This window comes from Octodon degus, unplaced genomic scaffold, assembly GCF_000260255.1.
Source record: "Octodon degus isolate 3935 unplaced genomic scaffold, OctDeg1.0 scaffold00064, whole genome shotgun sequence".
NCBI classification, from domain to species: domain Eukaryota; kingdom Metazoa; phylum Chordata; class Mammalia; order Rodentia; family Octodontidae; genus Octodon; species Octodon degus.
In genome coordinates, this window is record NW_004524640.1 from 3,802,540 (window position 1) to 3,828,762 (window position 26,223).

General features: G+C 34.8%; 1 protein-coding gene across 2 annotated transcripts in view; it reads right to left on the reverse strand.

Moving 5' to 3' along the window:
• The window catches only part of Sox5 (SRY-box 5), a 419,324-nt gene that overhangs the window by 28,220 nt on the left and 364,881 nt on the right, over window positions 1–26,223 (reverse strand). For both annotated transcript variants that reach the window (XM_004634556.2, XM_023718979.1), the window contains 2 exons: window positions 12,670–12,847; window positions 2,168–2,313 (listed from right to left, as the gene is read on the reverse strand). In XM_004634556.2, coding sequence (XP_004634613.1) covers window positions 2,168–2,313; window positions 12,670–12,847 — 324 coding nt within the window. The remainder of the gene's footprint in view (window positions 1–2,167; window positions 2,314–12,669; window positions 12,848–26,223) is intronic.

The following is a 26,223-nucleotide window of genomic DNA, read 5'->3' on the forward strand; positions in this document are numbered from 1 at the left end:
AAAATATAAATTAAAGATTTAGCTCAGCTACTGTACATTGTCAGAACATAATAAAGAGATTCATGAATAATAACCTTAAGAATAGAGACATCTTATCTGGCCAACAGGCATTGGCAGGTATTAGCAGAAAAAAATAGACTTTTTTTCTAAAGCTGTTCTAACTACACCAATGCAGTAGCTTTCAACAAAGGCAACTTTCATTTCTACAATCCAAGTAGAGGTGTTAATCAGAGAAATAAAGTATGGTTGCAGAGGCGGGACAAGAAGTGGAAATAAGGTGCCCAGCGATGCACAAGTATGGAATAAAGTGAATGCAGATGGTTCCACTCCTGTTACTTAATCAAAAGGCTGTGTAGAGTCACTGGAGCCAGTATAAAGTCATGTGTTAGAACAACAGCTGATCTGTATTAGGGAAGATTAACTCAGTGCCATGGTGGAGGGCCCGGGATTATTTTATGTACTTCCATTGCCTTATAAGCCGTCAGCACAATTATTGCCCTCCGATGTGAATGACTGATCTGTAACCACAGCTAAACAGCATGCTGCTCGGGGGCCTAGGAGCTTCATGAAGATGAATTTCCATACCATCAAAGTGCTTTTAATGGGCTCCCTGATCCAACCACAAGGCCTGTTTTGCAAGTATATAGAACTCAGGATGAAGGCTTCCTGTCCAAAAGGATTTGGTCGGTTGTCACTTGACAATTCCCAGCCAGCACAAGGGAGGAGAAGGGGGAGATAGGTAGAGTTGCCTCTGCTTTGGAGGATTAAAAAAAAGGGTACAGATGCTTGCTGAATGCAACCAACTGCTGTATCCACAGCTGAATTCAATGCGCTTAACAAATAACGGCAATTTAGCTATGCTTGCGAGGAATAGCTTGAGTCACTTTGCATTAGCATCTGGCTGAGTGTTAAACTCATTTCTACATGGGGAGCAGAGAAAAGGAATTTCTGTTCAAGCATCCTTTCAAGAATGTTTAAATATTTGAATATAAATTCCTTTATGCTTGCTATCATTCCTTCTTAGAGCTGTCACTTTGCTTTTCCTCTTCCCTTCTGCTTAGTTATAAAAATTTTGTGTCTTTCTCAATGTAAAAAATGTCACCCTTCTTATAAGACTGCAAAGAATGTAGCATGACTCAGGTTGGGTCCCCTGGAGATGGAACAGAATTGAGTTGTTTCTCCAGCTTACAATTTTATGCATTCCAGGGCCAGAGGAAAAAAAGCAGCTGTGACAGAATCACCTTTGCATTTCACCTGGACTAGGCGGACTGTGAATGTCTTAGTAATAAAACATTGAATTTTACACGAAACCTGGGAAACCAGAGAGCTGTCCAAATCAGCAATCTGCTCATTCTGGACAATTCTGCTTGGCTCACGTGCTTCTGATTTTATGATGAACTCTGAAGTTATTGCTAAGTAGCTGATCATTTTCCTTTATCTGCTGTATCTATAAGATACAGGGGATTCAGTAACATTTTAAAAATTCCATTCAAATCATAGCAAATATGACCGAAAGAAGTGTATCATTTTGAACATCTATGGCATGATCTTTTTCTGAGTAAAACACCACGTGTAATTAAACAAAATAGCTTGAAAATCATTATAGCTCAGACAAACTCAGAAGTTGTACTGGAGTTCGGCAGAGTAAATGATAATGAACTTGAAAAGCACAGTTTTCTGATAAAGTAAAATTTTCCAATGTCATAGCCACTTAGCATGTGACAGCGCTTTGCACTAGAAACATTATCAGCAGCACAGGATCCTACATACTTAGAATATGAGCATGGGAATCATCCAAGCTTATGGTGATTAAAGAAGATTCAGTATTTTCAAATCCTGCTCATCCCCAAATACAAGTTAAGTATCTCTGTAGAGCAGAACTTTCACCGAGATTCAGACATTTTGAGTACTGCTCCATTTTAATACAAACTGGCGGCATAAAGGGGGATATTCATTGTCAATAAGGATTGGAGATGGATAGAATTATAAATCCTTCCCACTTCCAGATGGTTTTGATTAGGATGGGCATGGGGACTTCTGCATTGATGAAGAGAAAAGAAAAAGGGAGAACCCTCATTCTGAGCATGGGAAGATGAACAGATAGAAAGGAACACATCCAAAACGTTCATGAACTCTTCCTGGAAAGTAAGTTATTACATGAACTAACCTTTTCTGTCCGGCAGTTATTGAGACCTAGACTATTCACAACAGCCACTTTCCCATCAAGCACCTGTTGTTCCCGCCGAAGTTGCTCCTTCATCTGCCGAGCTTCCTGGATTGCCTTGCTGACAGCATCGTGATCATTTAAATAACCTGAGAACAAGACAGAGCAGGTGTACAATGCACGGCAAGGCTTGCCTTTGACCATAAAAACCCCTTCCATGTTGGGTGATGGCTAGTGCCTGGCATATAAGGATTTCTTAATGGAATTTGTCTGAAATTAATTAGGGAATGAGTAATTGATGATTGATTCACACAGTCATACATGAATATGTTGCCAAGCTTCTGTAATAAAAACATGATGTTTAAGTGAAAGAGGGATTTTTCCAAATATTTGGAAAGAAATTTAAGAAGTAATTTTAAATAAACTTGTGGGTCATTACCTGAATATTCTGTAGGATCAAATAAAACATTTCTGATTTTTTTTTTCCTGCAAGGAACACTCAAATGTCTTTCTAGTACACAGGTGTTGTTAGTTATCACTATGATTATTGAGTTTCTTAGAATATTAGAAAAGTTGGAGGAGTTTTTGTGCAGCATGATTATGTTTCTTCAACAGAGAGTAATAAATTATTATTAAGTAACTGTAGGAAAAGCATTTCCCCCTATCCATTTATGGTAGAATAAACTACAGGTGGCAGTGCCTTGCAATGGATTTTAAACATGCCTGAATTTCAAGCACAGAATGTAACCATGCACCTGTAATTGATTAGCAATTGTGGCTACTGGTAACTACAGTCACACTTAACTCACACTCTTAGCAAGATGTGAGCTAGCTTTTGTCTGCAGCCACACAGTCCAGAGTCAGGGTGAAACACTACCAAAATAGTTCTTTTAATGACTAATAGGGACCAGGAGCTAAGCTAATTTGAACTTTGAATACTGGTCATTTATTGGCTGTGCATTATGGTGATGAACTGCACGATGTAAGGTAGTATGCTAAGGGGAAACAACGGTTCTTACAATTATTTAAAGGAAAGCTAATAGCTCATCTTTCTCTCTCCCTATCTTTTAAGTGGGGCATAAAATGGCATAAAATGAATCTGTAATATGAAATTGCCCAGAAAAGGGACTTGTTTGTGACACGAGGCTAAATCTAACCAGATCTATTGGTGAATTGTGACAGATGGAGGGACTGTGAGACAGAAGGCAGGCACTAATCACACATAAAATGACCGGCTTGCCTCAACATGTTCCATGGATTCCAGCAAACTTTACACCCTAATCCATTTTTAGAACAAAAAACATCTGGGCCATAAATCCTCTAATCTGCCAAAACATGCTATTAAATCCCATGATTTGTTGAAAAACACTAAGATTAAAGAAAGGAAATATAAAATGGCTAACTGCCGTGTTAGGAAAGTGTTATTAATACTCTTTCTTTGTCTCAATTATGAATGTTCTGGTACTAAAGAGCCTTGTCTAATCGTGTCAGATTACACATCCTGGTTGTATTGCTAGACTCTTCTATCTGATCTGCTGCGTGCCAAAAAACATAAAATATTTTCTTGCTGCTTAAACATTTCTCGTGAAGAAACTGATGTCAGATTAGCGCAGTGCTTTGCTGTGGCAGGTTTCTAAGCGGTCCATGCCGTTCCTCCTTATTATGCACAGACTAAACCTGCTTCATCTTTTTGAAAGTAAGTTCCATGGTAGGTGACAGAAAGAGGAGCCTCAAGAACTATTATACATTAGCCTTTCCGAGCTAATCAATGGAATTTATGCACAGACCAAAACACTTCAGTTCTTTATAAATACAGCATGAGCTGGAAAACAAACTGAGGACTGATCTTTAGGGTTAATATTTACTGTGAAGGGTAGTTGCCTTATATTACCCTCAACATCCTGCTTTGGTCCTTCTGAGCAGTCTCCTTCAGATATTATTCCTAAACCTACTCTATGCTTTCATTATTCTAAAAAAAAATAAAACACACTCATAAAAAGACTGTGATGGCCTGCATATGTTCGCTTAGTTAAATCTGAAGAGGACTAACACCTGATTTTCCTGTTCTCTAATTCGTGTTTATGTTTTATCTGGTTTCGTGAATTTTGAGGTTTATTTAGATTCTTTAGACCTGAAGTGTATTGAACAAAACCATGGATCCTGAATACTTCTTAGGGACCAAGCAGATAACACTGTGCAGGAAAATGATTAATACAGACGCAAGAGGAATACAAATTATCAGAGATGGATAGCTGACAAACGTTCTGAAATGGCTATTTCCATTTGGTAGTGACTGCAGGTGGGAAAAGGTGTTGTCTTTTAAATAAACATTGATGCTTCTAGACTCATGAGTTCCAGTCATAATGTTGTAGGACATTCTAATGTCTGCATGTGTATGTTCAATCAAGGCCATTTATATGTCACAGCATTCAATCGTCATAGCTTCATTGTTGGTTCTTGACATTTTGTTCTCATTACAGTCAACAAATCTCCAGCTCTGCTGATTCCTTCCTCAGTCAGTGGCCTCCTGTCACATGTGAGACTGGATGCTGCTCTGGCTAAGTCTCCACTTTGCTAGCCACAGGCCTCTCTTTATGACATTTCATGAACATGGTGTCCCCTACTGCCAGTCAAGGACAGTATCTTCCTCCTGTTTTTAGCTTCTCTTCATTTCCATTGAAGGATCTCATTTATAATGTCTTCCTGATCTCTATGCCATCCACTCCACCACCTTTGAGGACTTGAGCTTCTTCCCAGTCACATGTACTGCTCTCTCTCTCTCTCTCTCTCTCTCTCTCTCTCTCTCTCTCTCTCTCTCTCTCTCTCTCCAAGCCTGCCTTTTCTTTTGTTTTCTCAGTCAAACTTCTCAAAGTTGCTTTATCTCACACTCTCCTGCTATCTCCCCACTCCAATTCATACATCTGCCTCCTGGAATCTCAGAGTTGCCAAATCCTAGGGCACTTTCCATCCTTGCAGAATGACAGTATGGCCTGAACCTTCTGGTCCCTAGGGAAACGTCTTCCTTCTTTGCTTCTCATCACAGCACCGTTCTACTTTCCTCTCCGTCCATCTTTGGAGTCTTATCTGAGGTATTTTATTGTCTTCATCGGCTCCTTAGATTTTGGCCCAAATTTACAAACATCAGAAAAAGTGTGTGCTTAGAAATTGAACAAGCCTGAATTGAAACCAAAGGTTTGTCACTTACATACATTATACAACTTGCTTTATTGTAAGTCTCAACTATTTCATATGTTAAATGGGTTTAACACTCACTAAACATAGTCTCTTCACAGAATAAATGGCCCATGAATATAATTTACTGTCACTTTATTTACAAAGTAGCATTGTGACATCAGTAGAATGTGGGGATTGGATTTAGATGAATCTGGATTTTCACTTCATGGAAAGTGAGGTATCTGACAAATTCTGAGTTTTTAATCTGTTTCTCTTTTCTTCAACTGTGAAATAAATGCAATTTTAACAGAAGGACTGAATGAAATAACACATGTGAAAGTGTTGATGGAGGCAGCACATAAGGTTAACCTTTTTTCCTTTTGTTTTTATTATTTATGAAGCTTTAGTGTTCTTTTTACATGGCTTTGAGCACAATAGGTCAGTCTGTGAGGGGTTGTCATTTCTTAGTTGTTACACAGGCTCACATAAAATAGAAGCTGTTGTATCAGAGTTCAGAGTGACCCCAAATTGTTATCTGATACACTTAACTTTGTCTTCATTACAAATTTATCTAGCAATTTTGTCTAAAAACAGCACTAGAAGGGAGAGTACATGTGTAGCAGTTTTTGAGCCTGTTAGGAGCGAAATGGGAGGGGAGTGGCTGATATAAATGCTATCTAATATTTGAAATGAAATTTAGAAAACACCACTTAGGAACTATTAGCACAAGAAACTTTTAAAATTCTGTAACTGTGTTAAACTGAAAATTTTCTTTTTCTTTGCCTTGATTTTTACTATTAACCACTACTTAAAAATTCCTGATGTCTTTCTTTCTTTAAAAATGACCCATAAAATAAGTTTTCAGGGGCAGAAAACAAAGAACAAATGGGACAGAGCAACTTCAGAGGAAAAAAAGAAAAGTTTAAAGAGAAAAAAATGAGTAACAGTAGACACCCAAGGAAAAGAAACTAACTCACATATAATGGCTTGAATTTTGTCTCTTAAAAAAATATGCACAAATTCAAAACCCCAGTATCTGTGAGTGTAACCTTATTTGGAAATAAAGTCTGTGAAGATATAATTAAGGCACTTGAGCTGGGACCATCTAGGATTTAGGGTAAATCCTAATCCAGAGACGGGTGTGCTTATATGAAAAATGAGATTGAGGTTTGACTCACAGAGAAAGGGAAAAACCTTGGACTGAAAACATGAAGCCAGTAAACCTCTCCCCCTTCGAGTGGTGGGACCCGGGTCTTATGCCTAACAGTAAGACAGCCGACTAATAATAAACCATTTGAACCCCATTGTTTAGAGGGGTATTTCATAAAATGATGATCTATTCTAATCTGTTAAAATATCCATGCTCAAGAAAAGGTAAGAAATATTAATGTTACAAAATAACTTTGCATTAGAAAATTTTCAAAATCTTGAGTATGTTAGCAGGCATTGTGAATCTTTCAGACGTAACAACAGTGTGTTGAAATTCTTTAATTTTCCCCTAAAAACACAACCCAGGGAAGAGTTCCATACATAATTCCACTCTTCTTCCCGTGGCTGCTCAGGCCAGTTTCTCCTGAGTCTGGTGCTAAAGCTACAGAGACCTTTTCCTTTTGGTTCCAAGGACAGGCCTGGTCCCCTTGTTCCTCCTCCTATCTCCCAAGATTCCTCTCTGGCCGAAATGCTCACTCTCTGGTGTATTCAGAAGTTTACTCAAAATGTACCTCTTCTCTGAGGAGTCTCTGACATACTCTAGACAAGTTCCTTGGCATGTTTACTCCTGCTCATGTAGCTAGTTCCCTTTGAAACCAGGTAAATACTCTTGTTGCCCCAGTCGTGATTTTGTTTTTTAATTGTCTGTTGCTTGAGCCTATTACTTGAGGACATTTTTTTTTTTTAAATTCAGTCCTTTATTCCTTTGGCCTCAATTAGGTTTGTTAAAAGGAATAAAAACATATTCTTAAGTTGAAAGTATCTGTCCTTGTAATTCCACGTTCATGGATTAACTGTCTTCACAGCAATGGAAACCTATACCACAAGGCACAGATTTATTAAGCTCATGGATTTAACTGACAATGTGAAGGCAACACAAATTTTTATTTAGTACATATGTATTTTACATCAATTTTTGTAGCTGTAAGTAACTGTAAGAGCATAGTTGCATTTCAACCATACTATTTTCTTTGTATTTCTGAAATGTTATAGCCAAAATTTTGGTACCTTGATATGTAATCATTTGTTATCTGTGAAAGCTCATCAGAATTAGATAATACAAGGGAAAGCAATTTATAAGCTGAGAAGTGCTCTGTAATTGCCACATGGGATTCAGTGATGCCCTTCACTACCTCATAATCCTATGGCTTTCTTTGAATTACAGTATTCTCAATCACCAACTCTGATGAAAAGTTTTCTCATTAAAATTCTCCTATAAGTTATTCTCATTAAAAATAGAAAGAAATGTAATTTCATGGTAACATTCTCCTATCATTATATATTAAATCAGGAAACTATAGAAATATTATATTTAATAAATTTGGACATATTTCCCTTCATTTTATTTGGTCAGAACATTTCCACTACACTTGCTCAGGTAGACTTTTACTTTTCATATGTGTTTGAAGAGTGAATGGTAATATTACATGTTGCAAGCATTTTTTTTTTAATTGGGATAGGAGTAAACAAAATTTCATAAAAAGATGTTAGGAGAAAAACAATAGTTAATATATAGCATATTATTATCTCTAAAGTAGTTACTTAGAGTACAAGATATGGGCATACAAAATTTTCCAATTGATATTAGTGCAATCCATCTTTTGTGTTATCAACCAAGAGACACTACTAGTATGTTAAACATATCAGGCCAGAGACTGTGGGCCCCTGAATCATTGGCCCACATCGGCTTGTCCTCCTGACTGCAAAACGTGTGGCATACAGAAGATATTTATTCATTTGCATGGATGGGTAAAAGGGTGCCATCCAATGCAGAGTGACTACCAACAGCCAACAGTTAGAAAGAAAGAAAGATTAGGGTTGTAAGCCTCAGTCCCCAGTGACCATTACTACAGACCACTTAATAGGACAAATGTACACTCACTTCCTTAAAAACGAACATAGAAGCTAGAGTATAGCTCTGTGGTAGAGTACATACTTGGCATGTGCGAAGCCCTAAGCTTGGTCAACAGCACTAAAACAAAACAACCATTATTTAATCATACCTCATAGGATGGTGTATTCTCTGAAGTGAACTTACATTTAATGCCTATATGTGCTGTTAGCCTCATTAGCTTTCTGTTATTTGTAAAATAACAATTTTTGAGTAAATGGTACAGATATTTGCTCTAGTTGTTAAAGGCCTATAATTTTAAAGTAACTGCCATAAGAAAATAGATTAAAATGCTTTGAAAAAAGTTAAAAATGTTATACTTATGTATAATGTGGGTGAAAGGGCCTAGGAAGAAAAGGCGAGATTCTCATCTGGGTGAGATTCTAAAACCACCCATCGTTCTATTCTGAACTATTTATGCCTTTGCAAGATTCTCTATTTTGCCACTGCCTATCCTCCACGCAGAAATCAAAAGCTCTCTTTGAGAACACACTGTAATATTGGCCACCAATCTCAAAAAGTCATTTTGTATATTTGTAGTTAACAGATGTATAGCAAAGAGCCCCATGCCATTAATGATAGCTTAAGTTATCTTCTGGGCCACAGTTTTCCATAGTTTATTAATGGCATAACACATTAATTCTTCTTTCAGAGTGACCTTTACAACACCATTAATCCTCACAGCTTTTATCCAACTACATTATTACTCATTACATTTTCAGCTTTCAACATCTGCATTTGTTGAAAAGAGAAAAGTAAATTGTAGTGGCCTCAAACTCTTGGAAAATATGAGAGATGTGTATGTGGTGAAGGGACTTTTCAGGGAAGAAAAATAAGATATTTTAGCAAAGGAGAAAGTCATATGATAAATGTTAAATGCATTCTTGCCTTTATAAAATGCTTTGTCAAACTCAATCCTTGAGAATGCTGAAACAAAAAGTACGATAAAAATGCATGTATTTTGGTTATTCTATTAGTGAAACATTTTAGTTCTAATAACATTACAAAAGTAGCTCATCTATCAACACTGTGATATTTATGGGCCTTCATGTATATTATGGAAGTGCATCATTCTTGCCAAATAAAATATTTTTCTCCCTCACAGTTAGTACATAAATGTAAATCTAATCCGACTGACGTTTAGGATGCTGAGCAAAGTAATTGAGCATTAGACCATAATGGTGAAAAAGCACATGTGTATTCCATATTTATTTTAAACTTCTACAAGCATCAGCTCTCACTGTTCCTCTTCTGATTGCTGCCCTGCCACACCAGATGGAATTTCCCTTAACAAATAATTTTGGATTCTCGTTTGTAGGGTGAAAGTGTTTGAAATACACTCCTTGAGATATCTGTGTCATCTGGCCCACAATTTCTCTGAACTATGACTATGTCCTCTTTATTTTCTCCAGTTTCAGGCAATGATGGAGCTTTGGTTCTTCCCAAACCTAGACTTTCTTATCATCTGCTGTTATACCATCACTCTTTTCGTGTGTGTGTGCATTTGTGGTACTGGGAGATTGAAGTCAGGGTCTTGTGCATGCTGGGCAAGTGTTCTACCACTGAGCTACATCCCCTGCCTTACAACACCACTCTTGAACTCTTGCATATCTCCATGTCTCCTCAACTTCTTCTCGCTGTCTCCCATCGAGAGGATCAAATTCCTATTCTTAAATCTGTGTCTGCTCAGCCTTCTCATACTCCAGCATTTTCAACATCAAGTTTACAAAAAGATATTCAGTATCAACTGTGCTGTCTTTTCTTATGCTCTTCTAATCTTTGTACCTAGAAGTTTGCTCAAACCATTCTACTGAAATGTCTTTGTCAAAATCTATTCTGCATGAGCTCCAGATAAATCTAAATCTCTTTTTATAATGTCCTGTAACTGGCCTGAAGAATGTGCTACCACTAAGAAAAATCTGAATTATTGGGAAAACTTTTTGATCCTATGAAAGGTGATATTGCTCTAGCTTCATTCTTATTCTAAGATACCCTTTATTAGTGTTCCACCTAAAATGTGTATGGTGGTTTAAATATATATATATATATATATATATATATATATATATATATCCATAGACTATGATTTGTAACTATTTTCTTCAAAAGTCAGAGCCCAATTCTCCCTTTCCTTATATTGAGTGGACTCGTTCATCTTCTTGTAATGAGCAGAATGAAACAAAACCGAGGATGTGTGACTTTGAAGAACAGGTCCTAAGAGGCGCAGTGGCTTTCGTTTTGCAAGCTCTCTCTGGACTCACTTGGATAGATTTTTTGTCATGGTAGGAGCAGCCCTGGGGAGAGACCCATGTGGCAAAGAGCTGAGGTCTCTACCCAACAGCTGTGTAAGCCAAGCATCATGCAAATGGACTATTCATTCCAAGTAGTGCCTGCAGACGACTGCAGCGCTGGGCGTGTTTATACCACAGAGCCGAAGCCAAAATAAACCCGATACACTGAGACACTTAGAAATTGTGATGATATGTGTAGGCTATGTAAAGGGACTGAGTTTTAGGGTAGTTTTTCATATACCCATAGGCAACTAGTAAAATAGGGGCAGCTATGACTCAACACCCACTTTTCTTCTTACTAGGTACAAGCTTTGCTGGTGAATTAATTTGCTGTCTGTCTTTGCAGCCTTGTCAAAGAAATATGTCCATGTCTAACATTCCAACTTTTACATTATTAGAAGGCTCACATTTACTTCCTGAAAACCCTGTGTTTCAAGTTCAGCACATAACTAAACCTTTATATTCAGAATACCCAATTTCATCCCACTTTGGATTTCTCTTTTAGAATTCAAAGAGACAAGATCTTCATTAGTTCATAAATCCTACATCCCAGAGGTCTCTATTTCCAGTTTGATGCTTACCAGATATATTTGGTTATGGAGAAGTTATTTCAATTGTGTCTTAAAAATATCTCCTCAATGTACTATTCCTTGTGCTCTAGCATGTTTATTTTCTACTCTTGTTCTGTACAAAACAAAACTGTTTGATATACTATTATCTTTCTGTTAGTACTCTAAATGTTCAGATCACATTTTTTAGCAAATGTCAAAATTACACGATTAGTCAATCTGATCCCATCTAAATCTTTAAGATTTACTGTTTATTACTTTCTACTGTGTAATAATTCCATACTCTATCCAAACTGGTGCATTTCTAAAAATTATACTATACTACTGAGCTTTTTCCTTAGAATGTAGAATGCCCAGGAATTTCATCTTTTCTGTAGAACTCAGTTTTAATTATGTTATCTCCAATTTAGTCTTTCTTGATGCTTCCCAGACAGAACCCAATCCTCTCTTAGAAAATAAGGTTTTAGCTATGCTCTAAAGTACCACTCCTTGCATCTTACTTGAACTACAGAACAAATAACTTTTCCCCAAATAAACTAAGTCAGTTACTTGAGGGCTAGTCTGTGTGCTGTCCTCTTCAGAATTGTATTCAAGTAAAAAAAATCTCAATAATTGTGTGTTGAATTATTGAATTAAGTATTAACATTCTAATTTACATTGCAGTTTATATACAAAATAAAAACCCTTGATTTTTTGGGGTCAGGTAATGGAAACATTGCATCGTATTTATTAACTGAAATTATATAGAGAAGTGAAGGAATCAAAAACCTTCAAAGAAGATGGAATGAAATGAACCTCATAACTTGCTTTTATTTTGCTGATCCAGGCAAATTATATTCCATGATTAGGTACACTTTGTACGCATCACAATAAATGGGTATAAGTTTCAGTGGCGGAAAAGGCAAGTTTATTACTAACATTCTGCTCACTACCATTGGTCATGCAGGCTTACTTATAGACAAGTAGTTACCTATATAAACCTAACTCATATAACGGGATTTTTAGGGGACATCATAACCTGGACTTCATTTAGAAATTTCACTGGCATGTTTAGAACAAGCCAATACCATTGTTTAAATTAAATCTCTGCTGCAGAGCTCCCAAGCCATGCACAGGGTTATATGTCATTAAAGACGATTTCTTTTTTTAAATTAATTTTATTGAGAAACAGCAATGAGACAGTTTCAAAACTGATTAATAGGAGTTTCAATAATTAATACATTGCATATTGTTATCTTCTTAGTGGTTATTCATAATACAAGATGAAGACATGATATCCTGTCCAAATACTATTAGTACAAATCTTTTTTTCTCATTTCATTCAATTGCTATAATCAGAAAATCACAGAGAACAAAAGAAGCAGAACTTACCTATTGTGCTAACTCTGGCTGAAGGACTAGCTAATGTTGCTGGGACCGAGGCTTTGAGGGGGCCTGCCCCACTGTTTATTCTCAGAGCTGGCATATGAGGAGAGGTGGGTGATGTGGGTGACTTGCCATCAGAGGTCTTGGGTTTAGCTGATAGGTTCAGTGGCTGTGCCACTTCATCCTGCAATGATCATTAGAACATGAGCTGTGATAAGGAAAGGCTGACTTCACATGTGTAGAAAAAACACAGGTATACAGCCTGGCATTTCCCATGAAATTATTCTCCTGATCCATGATCTTAACATTTAATCTGAACATTACAGCATTTGGTTAGCTGTCAACATAATGTCACTTTCAACTACACATCACAATCTTTGTCATAAAAGAGAAAGGGTACACGCCCTCTGCTACCCACAGAAAGCGCACAATTAATATAACCTGCAGAAATATTTTCTAATATTCCTTTAGAACATTCATTTTTTAAAGCCTCTAAGGAACAGGGGTTAAATCTCAAACATCTTTATATCTTAGCACATAGACATAGCACTCTTAGAATATCACTGAAAACTTTAAATGGTTATGTAGTTCTCATCAGAGCTGCTGTCCAAGTTAATCATGTAGAAAAAACATTTTCCAACTTTCTAATAAAATAACCATTTCACCTAGGTTTCCCAGAAATATGTTCGGATTTTATCTTAAAGTGAAAACAAATACCATTAACATTGTCCTCATATGCACTACTTATTCACATGTGACACTGTTCTAAACACTTCACACAGATCAGGCTCTTAATATCCAGATTTATTTTCTAGATTTTCCTTATTATATACCACATGTGAAGACCTGCGTGAGATTGGTTCAGTACGGTTGGTAATTTCCAGGTGTTCTATGTTTGAATACATTTAATTTCATATCTTCCTATATGAGCCATTAGGTAATTTTATACATAAAATTTATGGATACAATCTCACTAAAATTCCTCTCACATCATATCAGGTAAGATTATTACAACAGTTTTCTAACACTGTAAAAATAGAAAGTTACTATATCTCTTTGTTGTATGCTAAAATTGGATTATTATGCCACCTGTTTATACATCATTGTTTACATTACATCCAATTTTACATGCACAGAATAGTAGAATAAAAATCTTGTTTCATCTTAGTTACTATTTCATGAGTTAAGAATATAAAACATTTACCAATAGAGGAATAAATGCTTGCAAGAAGAAAAATTTTCAAATGCGATAATTAGATGACATGGAAACATCCTAATTACTTAATACAAACAAATTTTTACTTGTATATTCACCACAAAAAAAAAAAACTGAAATCACCTTATAAAATGACATCTACTTCAATTCCATATTTTAAAGAACTTTATTAGATTGTTATTTGATATTGTGGTTATGTGTACTTAATAAAACCCAAGAACTGACTAGGTAAAACTTCGGTCCAAATTTTTTAGTTCATTTCTCATTCATTTCAGACAAAAGAATAGTTATTTGAAAATTCATGAGATAATTCAAATTGGCACTCTCGTATTTTGTGAGATACATAGTATATTAATGACCCTTCAAATTTGCATTGATTCATAGAATCTTGGTCAGAAGTAAAGTCAGATAATTCATGACTGGCTCAATATACAACTTTAAGAAATTTGCTGTAACATTTCAAAAAATACAGGGGAAAAATTATTCCCAGATTGCTCACTTTGAAACATTCAGTTGGGCAGTTCAGACAGAAGTATTTCATGTCCCTTACAGCACAGGTATTTGGGCATGGATGAGTAGTTCTCAACATATGTTCCCTGGATTAGCACCCTCAGCACCGACTGGGAACCCATGCGAAGGTAAACTATCACAGATACCTGGGGGCTTTGTCCCAGAAACCTGTGTTTCAGTAAGGATTCCCAGATGTTTCTGATGCACACTTAAATGTGTAAGAACCACTGCCTTACATAACATAAAGGGATCCTATTTAAGCAGTTTAAATAGGCTATTAAACATTAATTTTTTTTCTATTTGAGCAGGTCATACTAAATATTATGTAATATTAGCTTAGTCTTTAACACCTGATTGGGACATAATGATTCCTAACAATGAAGAATAGAAGCTTTCATGTGCCCAGTGCACTAAATGCTATTGCAGTTTCTGGGGCATGAGAATTGGAATCCAGACTTAGTCTCCACTGATTAAATATCTAGAATGCCTGGTAGGGACTTTACTAAGCACTTACTAGGCAGCTGTGACTACTGCAGGCACCCCCCAACAGTGCTGCACTGTTCGCTACCCTCTGTGGGAATGCAATGGCTTTGGACAGTCCTAGAACTTCTTTGTGACATCAGCAAGTCTTGAAAACATTTTGGAGAATGCTCCAAGAAACTAAAAGTAGCTGGCTAGCTTGACTGCGCAGGGAAGACAGAGAAGGGAAAGTACATCCAGTATCAGAGCAGGAGAGATTCATGAGCACGGAGGAAATAGAGGTGAGTGTGTACACAGGGGGCTGGCGGCGTTCATGAAGAGGAAGGACGTGCATGCTGAGGGGGTGAAATGCCATCCGTCTTAGCATTAAACACTAAGAGCCATTACCTGTGCATGCTAAAAGATGAGTATTCAAAGCATTTATTAAAGCAAGAGACCCACTGGAACTCTTAACATTCCTAATTCAAGGCAGCACAGATGTCTGAAAGCCAAAAAGTGCAAGGCCCCAAGGACAGAATAGAGGCTGACAGCTCCAAAGTGGATATAAATGTCATTCAAAATTGCCCTTTTATTCTCTTGCACCCTGTGACCAGATAAAGTGTATACTGAGGAAGAACTCACATGCTTGAGCCTTGCAGTGCTAATTGAATAAATAATGTTGATGCATTGCAAGATATTCTTTCAAAATTTGGTTTCCTTTGTAATTTACTACTGAGACACTATATCAAGGGCTCATTATCTATGAAAAAAACACAGAAATTACAGTCGTTTCCCATTTTTCTATGAATTATTTTTCATTAGACAAGATGAAAATTTAAAAACCTTATCTATGAAATGGACATGGGCTATGCAGTTATGGCATTCATTTTTACAATTATGACTATAAGCAATGAATACTGAAGAGGTCTCTTTTTCTGCTTTACTTTTTTACTTTAGGAAAAACTGGAAAGCTTAGCATGATTACTATTCTTATAAATAAAGTATAGATTTAAAAATACATATAAATAAGTTATATATAAGAGAATATACATATTTTCAAGGTCAAGAAAGCACTGGAAAAGAAATTTTTAAAAGTATGTAATCAGAAATTGAGAAAAGCAACTTCTCTTTCATTCCATGCCCAAGTATTAAATGTTGTTGCCAATAAAATTATTTAAAATGTTACATTTCATGTCCACAAAGTGACAGTTGCTCCAAACTTATACATGAAAATGTAAAAAGTGTTTAAACTTAAATATGTAAGGCAAATTAAACATGTCTTTACTAATAGAAAGCTTTTATTTCATTTGTAGATTTTACTAAAAATATTACAAATCAATTACTTAATCTTAAGTACCATGAAGTAATTAATAATCTGCAGGAAATGAAAGCTCGGAAAGTTCCATTCAGGCTCAGGTTTTTGCACTGAACATAAAATGCTCTTTCATGGTGACTTTTACCCTAAACTTAAGAAGACACAGTTTGGGCCGCAGAGATAGCTCAGCAGTCTAGGTGCGTGCCTAGGCAAGTGCAGGGACCTGGGTTTGATCTCTAGTACCACATATCATGCCATCTCATCTCAGGAACACTGAGCTAGCCACTAAGACAAGGCATAGTGGTGCACGCCTATAATCCCAGAGCTGGGAAGGCTGAAACAGGAGGATCACTAGGAGTCTGAGCTACATAGTGAGACCTTGTACCAAATACAAGCAAAAATAAGACACCAGTTGAATGCGATTTCTGAAATTTGGACCTAATTATGCAACTCTATCATATATATCCACATGATGGTTAATATTCATGAAATAAAATAAAATAATACACACATTTGCTATTTATATATTACATACAAATTGTTGGCTTATTTCTGGTAACTGTGTGCTTTCTATAATGTATAGCATCAAAAATTTCTTCTGGTAACACTCAAAAAGTTTTAGATCATGCTTTCAAAAAACTAAAGGTTCACATAAAATATCTTATATGTGCATACAAGTCTTAGAAATCCTCATGAATATAACTTATTCTAATAAATTACTGGCTTATATTGTCCAAGAAGGAATACAAAAGAAATAAAATCCAAATAAACATACTGTCCATGCATGCTCTGCTGGCTCATAGCTACTATAACTTGTTTGTAAGCAAACATATCAATTAATATGATCTTGGGTTCACTCTATTCAAACTATTGTGGAGTTTCTAATTAACTTATATTCTAGGCTATGACAGTCTCCCATAAAGAGAAATTATCTAAAGAAAAAAAGTGACATAAATTTGTAACATTAAATGCACTGAAAAAACACCAATTGTCATCATGAAAATATCAATTATTCTAGATAACATTAACAATGTAAAATAACTATGTAAAATTAAAATAGATTTCACTTAGATAAATGTATTCTAGAAAAATGCATATTTCTAATAAAATGTATTAAAATTTATAATTTTATGGGGTATAACAACAAAATGACTCAGAAAAACCAAACATAAATTAACAAAATGTACATTCAGAATCTTAAAGGATTACTTCTTTTCTCCCTTCTCCTCAATGGCTTTTCAATTTGTTCCTTAAAAAATTTAATAGAGATGTAAAAAAAGATAAGGATATCAGTGCCCTACGGATGTCTACTAACATTTTTTCTATTTTTATTCTTGTTCTTCACAATGTGAAAACATTTAATGACCATGAGATTTCCCACCTATGAAGAGCAAATAATGATATCTTTCAGAATAAAATTTTCTACTTTACATACTTCTTTGTTATCATTATCCAAATATTGGTGTGCTTTATGCCATATCACAGTTGGTTTGAAATTCTACTTCTTTAAATATTTACCTGCCTTAATTATTTAATATCAAACATTTATTTGGCAGTTAGAGTTATACTACTCTAATGCCAACACACAAGCATATATAAACTTACTCACTTATCCATTTGTACATCTATTCATTCATTATGTATCACATGGTACTTCTATTTATTAATGGCTTTTATCCCTTGGATGCTAGAAATCAGAAATCAACAGACATCTAGGTATGTAGCTTGAAAGCTTTTGTTTTCTGTAGTCAATAATGAAGAAGAAGAGTTTGAAGTATACTTACTTTCTAATTAAATTTTAGGTATAGATGTTTGTGGAACTGTTTTCCTTTAAATTAAGTTCTTTGAGGATAGTTTGTCTATAGATTTAATATATTGCTTTATTTCTAAAAATACTTTATTTCTTTGATAGCCATATAATAATAGAATGCATCTATCTCTATCATTTGTAAATATATAAAAATGATCTATTTATCTATCAACTGTAAATACAAAAGCTTCAAGCTTCTTCCTCTGTATCAGGAGGATACAGAGCTTCTTCTTCCTCTTGAAAACCAGTTGTCCTCACATTTGTCATAAATACACATGAGAAGTAAGTACTTATATCAATATGTGGGGAAAAGTACATTCATTAAGCATGCTGCCCAATTAATCATCTTGCAGCTATTATTCTTCCTGATGACAAAATCTTACTGTGTTAAGTATGAAAGTTACATGATAGCCTTCATTACATAGTGTTCACTGCTGACGCACCATTCCTCTCTAGTTTGTGTCTACACTGGTCTTTCCTCTTATTGGATTCTACCCTAGCTGTTCAGATGGGAATCCTTTCTCACCTCTCCCATTCAAATCAAGAGGGTTGCTACAGGGGACAAAATAAATAATGTGAAGATCTCCAACAAGAGTAGTGTGTGTTGGTTGATCTTTCCTTTATGAAGAACTCTGAGGAGAAAAGGTCTAACTTTACATGTAAGAGTCAATGAAATGGATGCACAGAAAACTAATGATCTTAAAAGTTTTTAGTTTCTTAGTCTTTGAAGAATTAGGAATCTTACTCAAGTGGATTATTTTATACAATACTTAGTAGAGGTACGGTTCTAAAAATTAATTAGATCATCTTACAAAGCTCGTAGGCTTAAAGCCCTTTTTAATGAGTAGATGCTTCCTTTTGGATCCACCAATTGCAAAATGCCTAGTTAACCCAAGAGAAAGAGCTCCAGGAATTCTTTGGTAGTTATGCTTTTGCTGTGTTAATGGTACCACTGGACCCAACTGCTACTTAAATGCGAGCCTTAAGCCATGTAGCTGAGGGTAAAGGGCTCCATTTTCTCCTTAGGGTTCCTTATTTTGCCTTCTTGCACTTCTGCTTAGTATATGCCTGTTTCTTTTAAAGGTTGACACTGGTATTGAAGTTGGCAGACATTGGTTTCAATGTGGTAGTCCCACATTTGTTTTACATTTGAACACTTGGCCCATAATTAATTAAAAAACATTCGAATAGTACCCATCAATTAACTTGTTTCAAATGCCCTCTGTTCCTTCTCCATCACAACCTTAATATTTTTCTCATTTTCTGACTTTGATTATTAAGTCTCAATACTATAAATTACACAAACAAACACACTAATGTTTTCAAAACAAATAGAGAAAGAGAAAAGACTGATTTCTAGAATATCACTTATCTTTTACACTTACAAAGTTCAAAAGGATTGCTTTAAAATATCTAAGCCAAAATGGAATGTCATACTTTTTATGCAGAATGCTTGGATAATAGCCTCCAAATCAGATGGAGGCTATTCTTTATTCTTTATGTCCCATTAGAACACTCCCCACTGTTTTTGTGCCTCTGTACACTCAGGCTCCTCCAAAAACAGTTAATCTTTAGAACAGTTTAGTAGTAGCAGAATTGGACTTGTGATGGTAGGTCATGGACGGCATTGTATTTTCAATCCTCCTGTTTGGTGCATCACTTTATAACTTCAATCCCTTTGAGGAATGACTTGATCTATGTCAACACTATCGATATTTTGGACTGAGTAATTCCTTATTTTGGGGGGACTGTCATATGTATTGTAGGATGTCTATCAGTATTCCTGGCCTCTAACTAGAGAAAGTAGATACTTGTAGCACCTTGCTTGAGTTGTAACAACCAAACATGTCTTCAGTGTTTCTTGAGGTACAGAAATCACCCTAATTTGAGAACTAGTTGGCCTATTGTAACAACATTGAAACAATTTATTTGTAATAAAACTCCCTCAGTTATAATACTGTGAACATTCAGGTACAATTTTTCTTTACATTTTTCTTCTATCTCTTTTACTATTTCTTTTTCATTCCCCTTAACATTTCTAACTTACCTCTTGACACTTCAGTTTTAGATTATCTTTTATCTAACCCCTATTATTTATTTCCCACAAGAGCACATTATTTATATAGCTTCCACTTTAATATTTAAAGACTGTCACATTCCTTTAACCCACAGTACCAGAAGAAAAGCTACTCACAGAAATTCTGCAGAGTAAAAAATTTTCTAGCTACATTTGAAAAAAGAACAAGAGGAATGTAAGTGTCAACAATAATATTTGATAAGAACAGCTATAAACCAGTATGAAGTATATGGTGTTACAGCTCAACTTTGTTTAACCTCTCATCCCAGCTACTTCAAAATCCCAATAATGATGGCTATTTTGTCCTATGGCATTCATTACATCTGGGTGATTGCTATTATCTTTTAAAATGATTAATAGTTCTTCAACCTTGAGGCTAAAAGGAATCAGAGCAATAAGAATTGATGTTAATAATCATACCAGATCATCTTATTAACCTCTAGATGCAAATCCTTTTCTCGTTAAAAGGTTTTAAAAATTCTTTAGAGAAATTAAAGAGTTGATCACTGTATATTTAGGTAACTAGGATGTGTTTTTTTTCTACCATCTGCTGAGCCATTAAATTTATAATTACCAAACATTTGCTACTATAACTTTTCTTTTAGTTCTCCTTGAAGATACCTATACAAATAACATAGTCAAGGACTACAACATTGTTAAATGTTGGGATAGATTCACACAGTAAAAATATGAACTTACAGAGCAATAAAAGTTTACAAAATAAATGCAAGAAATGCAAGTCATGCCGATCAAATTCTGCCATCATCAAGAACCAGCCAAATAGCTCAGCAGATTGAAGAGCCTGCTCATGCAAATACAGGGACAAGGGTTCAATCCCCAGCATGCTGCACTGGCCCAGTCCCCAGGGATGACCATTGAGACTGGGCGTGGTGATGCACACATGTAATCCCAGCACTTGGGAGGCTGTAAATAGGAGGGTCACTAAGAGTCTGATCTACGTAGTGAGACCCTGTACACCCTGTACTAAATTAAAAGAAAAAATTCTGCCATCATCTCTGTTGCAGATGGCAGCTCTATCTGTACCTGAACATACAAGACGAGCACAACAACTTCCCTACTGAATCTACAAAAGGAATTAATACCACATAGCAGAATAAAATACACACCCTCAAAACAAAGTAGCTACCAACTTATCCACTAGAGTCATATCAAAGGGAATAAAAATGCTATATGGTGGTATGGATAGCCTGTCATTCAGGAAAACAAAAAAAACAAACAACAAAAACTACTGACAAAGATGTTAATGAAATACTGATGATCTCAAAACAAAACAAAAATCAAATATTTGCAAAAGCTCAAAAATTCCTTTGCAAAAGTTTCTATGGTTCTGTTAGGGTTTATGATTTTTTCTGGTAATAAGAAGATAGACCATGTATAGATTGCATCCTGGTAAAATGGGGAGAAAAAATAGAAGGCAAAGTCATACTTAAATTCACTGACTACCACCCCTATTAGTAAAATCAAAGATATATTCACAAAGCTCACATATGTGCATGGACAGGTCCTAGGATTCTCAATAGTATAATGAGCCCTTAGGACTATTTAATGCTTAATGACAACCCTATTGGGAGACTTAAGTGGGAGCCAAATTTTCTAAGGCATGGAATCATGGGTAGGGATAGATATAGCTGTGTATGTGAGAAGGATGCTGAGTAAGACTCAAAGCCAGAAAACCTTATGCAAAAACATCAGCACCTTGTGTTATTGACTGTAACAATCATATTTCTATATATTACTTTCTTACAGTAGTTGTTTTCTTGAATTACTGATGGCAAAGTAATCAGAATTACAAACTGTTTAAGAAAACTTTTCTTTTTAAAGGAATCTTCACTGATAACCTAAGAATTCTGACCCTTTTCATTAATACTTTCTTGAAGACATTACTAGCATGTTGCTTATTTTTATCACTCACACATTCCTTGAATTGGAAAACGGCCAAGTATTAAACATTAACTGTTAAATGTTTACTAGATAACTAATTAAGCCTTATATTTAAGTTACTCCTGGTAACCCATTATAACATTCAGTGTGCATCACAGTGTTTAAGAAGGATTTGTATCCACATACAGTATACATATTACATGCTGAGCAATTGTCATTTCTACTTGTCAATAACATAAAAGAGTTTATGCAGTGCCAAAGCATCCCTCAAATACCTCAAAATCTTCAAATGAATTCAATCTGAATTGCCTAGATCTTGCAGGTCTTTAGAAATTTCACTAATTTTTTTTTTCCCTTGCTTTCCTTTTAGAACATAAAGTTTGACATCTCTGGGGCTCCTGGAGATGTCAGCCAACAGACATTGTCGGGAACTACTTAATGACAGGTTTCCTATTCGTGTAATTTGAAATTGGCCTAGGTTACTACATGAGAACCAAACCATTACCTTTTTCATGGCAGACAGAAACCAAGAAGAGGCCAGTAAAGACCAAAAAAAGTGTCCAAAAAAAGATAGGATAAAATTTAGATGTAAAACCCCTTGTCCTATTTCCACTTGCTTTAATCTATACTCATTGCCACTTTGCATGTTGAATATGGTTATTAGCAATTTTACATTTTGAATATCAATTTGAAAGAGTTGTGGCTACTAGAAATTTTTATGTAGTAAATTAATTCTTTAATTTGTTCTACAAGTGTTGCTTAGCATTAATCCTCACAGAATGACAGGTTGTGAGAGAAATTTGTACTAAGTGGGTGAAGCAACATGGAGACACTAAATGATAGAACATTTAAAAGCAATGTAAGTTGCTAAGAAACATTGATAAACAAATATCGCTGAGTAATCTAGAAGAGTATAGTGAAATTTTTTTTGAAAATAAAATCTGAAGGATACAATAGATAATGGGAAAAGGGAATGAACCTGTTCAAAAGGAAAGAATTATTGAGTTGAGAAGGACAGGATGGGGAGTAGGGGAAAGAGATTTATCTATGTATGTAAGCAGGATGGTTTGGACAACTGTACTGTGGACTTTTGCTGGTTTGTGGATAGAAGGAGTTAATGCCTAATTTGTTCTGTCTTCTTTTTCCAATTTTTGTCCTTTTTCTCTTCCTAATTTTTTTCCTTCTTCTTCTTTCAATTTTCCATGTATATATCTGGTAATATGAACAACTAATTTGAAGATAAAACTGTGCATTACAACAAATACTGTGAAATCCATATTATTTTGCTTAGTGAAACTCTGAATCATTTATATTTTTTCTGTTTTAACACTATTTTGTGTACTTTTAAAAAAATTTAGAAAGTTAAAAAAAGAAAATAACAGAAAAAAAAACTCTTGCATTTTATTATTTTTTGGTTAGATTGAACTCCTTATCATTAAAGTGATTGACTCATTAATTGAGAATATGAATTTTAGTGTTAAAATGCAATTTTTATGATGTCATTACTTTGCAATTTCTTTCTTCTGTGGATCATATACAACTGTTGCAAGACATGGTAAGATATGAAATCCTACAAAATTTGCTCTTTAGGATTTGCTATTAGGTGACTTTTATTAGGTGATTTCATTAGAAATTATTTTCATTAAAATGGGGTAGAATGTAGCTCAGTGGTAGAGTATATACTTAGAAAACAAGAGGACTCAGCTAGTAACTATCCTGAGGAAAAAATATTAAATAAAGATTATTTCACTTTCTCCAATATAACTGGCAAAAGCAATTACCTTCCATTGATTATTGACTAAAACTTTTCTCCCTAATTAACATATTACAAGTAAATAAAAGAGAAGGCATGGTCTATGTCTAATTGAATATAGGAATTATGCAAATTTTACTTGAGAAATTTTCCCTTCTCCAAAAGAGATTACAGAAAAGTTTGTAATGCAATTTGGTCATGAACAGAGCTAGTTTTCAAAGAAGAGATAACTGCATATAACTCAACACACTGTTACATAAATATTTGGGGGAGTACTTTAAATATTATGAAATTAATAAAAGTATGCTTAATGAGTCATATAATCTTAGTACTTACATATTTTAAAAGTAGTTTGAATAATTATATGGCTGTACAATTTCAGTGTTGATTTCCTAATTCAACTCACTCTCCTCTCTGACACCTAAATTTTACTTTATGGAATACAAAGTATCTTGATATTTTTGTTTTATTTTATTCTTATAGGAATAGTGCATGATATAATCTTTTCTTAGATAAAGAAACTAAGGTTGAAGATATTAAAAGATGTTCCAATTATCTTATCTTTAATAAATCTTAATGCCCAAAGGGGAAAGAATCAGTAAGCAATAATCCTTTGAAAGTCAAGACTAAAAACTGAAATCATATATTTTTTTCTTAATTTTGAAGAAATTATTATACACTAAATGATAGGGTTCACATACCCAATTTCAGTACTATTGTCCTTGGCTTTGTCAAAAATTTTTTTTTCTTATGAGCATAATATATTTACTGAAGGAAAGAAAGCTCCTGTCTGAGAGAGAGACAGGAAGGGGGCCCGAGTGGGTTGTCCCCAAAAGTGCACAAGGATTTTTTTTTTTTTTGTGGGCTCAAGATGCCTTCAGGGCAGGTCTGGTTTGGCTTGAGCATCTGGGAATCAGACCACAGCATCCTGAGCCTGACTACTTTGTTTAAACAGGCACTTAAACAACTGAGCTAAGGGGCAGCACCTCCCCCACAGCAAATTTGTATGACAACCAAGTCATACACTATTTTATGAAGTCATTACAATTAAATGCCAAAGGTATTCTTGTATCTTAAGACTAAACAAAAATAAGTATTTCAAATGAACATAATAAATACCCTTAACACTATTTTTAACGGATTTTCTTATTTCAACATAAAATACATGCCAATTTATGTACATCAAAATTCTTTTCAGTCATTTAGGAACCAATATTGCAAGAAAGGAAGAAGAAAAGGGAAAAGGCTTTTAGTTCAACTACTGGCTTGACCAGAGGTTATGAATCTAACCCACATTTATTTTGAATAGGTAGTATCAGAGGTTACCCAGAGGCTATTTTATAGTGATATATAGCTGATGTCTGCAAATCTCCTTTATTTTGATGATAACCTCAATAGTGTCATTAGGGCGTCCTTTGTCCTCATGGCAGGGCCCAGGCAGACCTGATATTGTTAAAGAATTTCATGAAGTGATGACTATTTATACAAAATGTCAATTAAAGATAGATTTTATGTCTTACCCTGAAGATAAAATATTTTTTCTCTACATATCAAAGGTATTTAACTTGATTATATATTCTGCTTACCAATGTTTGAATATTAAATGCAAGGTATAGGCCAAAGAGAATCACAATAAAACTGAAAAGGCTCAGAACGGAGCATCAGGTAAAAGAATGATTTTCACCATAATGATCCTGGATTCGTATTAAAGCTCTCACAGAGTAATGACTCTTAAGTGTCTGTATTGAGTTAAACATGTCATGGAGCATGAGGAATTGCAAGACTGATTTATCAGATATTCATTTAAGAAACAGTCAATTAAAATAATTAATATGTAGTGAAACTCAGCTGTAATTCCTCAAGTTTAATTTTCCTAGCCCATAACATTAGAACAATAATATACTTCACTGCCTGAGCAGCAGAAAAGATTTTATACAGCAATGATAATGACATCATTACAGAAGAGATTTTGATAATATCATTTAGACTGAACTAAGCAGAAAAAATTTATGTATTTGCCAGAAATATTTATCTTATTTTGAATGTTGCTCAGACCCACCGGATTGCCAAATAAAATGAATCTATATTCTTAATTACCATAGAATATGGTGGAATATGTATATGTATATATATGTATATTATACATATATATCTAGGTGTCTATATAATATATATATATATTAGTACCCACATATACATATACATATATAATATATATATATATATAACTGTATATATGACATTTATATGAATGATACATGTTTCTGCTATTTTTGAGCTAGGCTGTTTGAAATAAAAGAAGTGGAGAAAGGAAACTTTATAAAGATTATCAAAAGAGGAAAACAAAATTTTCTAAAACTTTATTTGTATTACACTAATAAACAATGAAATGAAATCAACGAATACTCGCAAAGCCGATGCTTTGCAGTGCAGCAGTCACCGGACTCTTAAGAGAGTGTCAGGGTGCTACTCAGCTGGAAATGGGTTGATAGGAAACAAACTCAGAAGGTCATGCAAA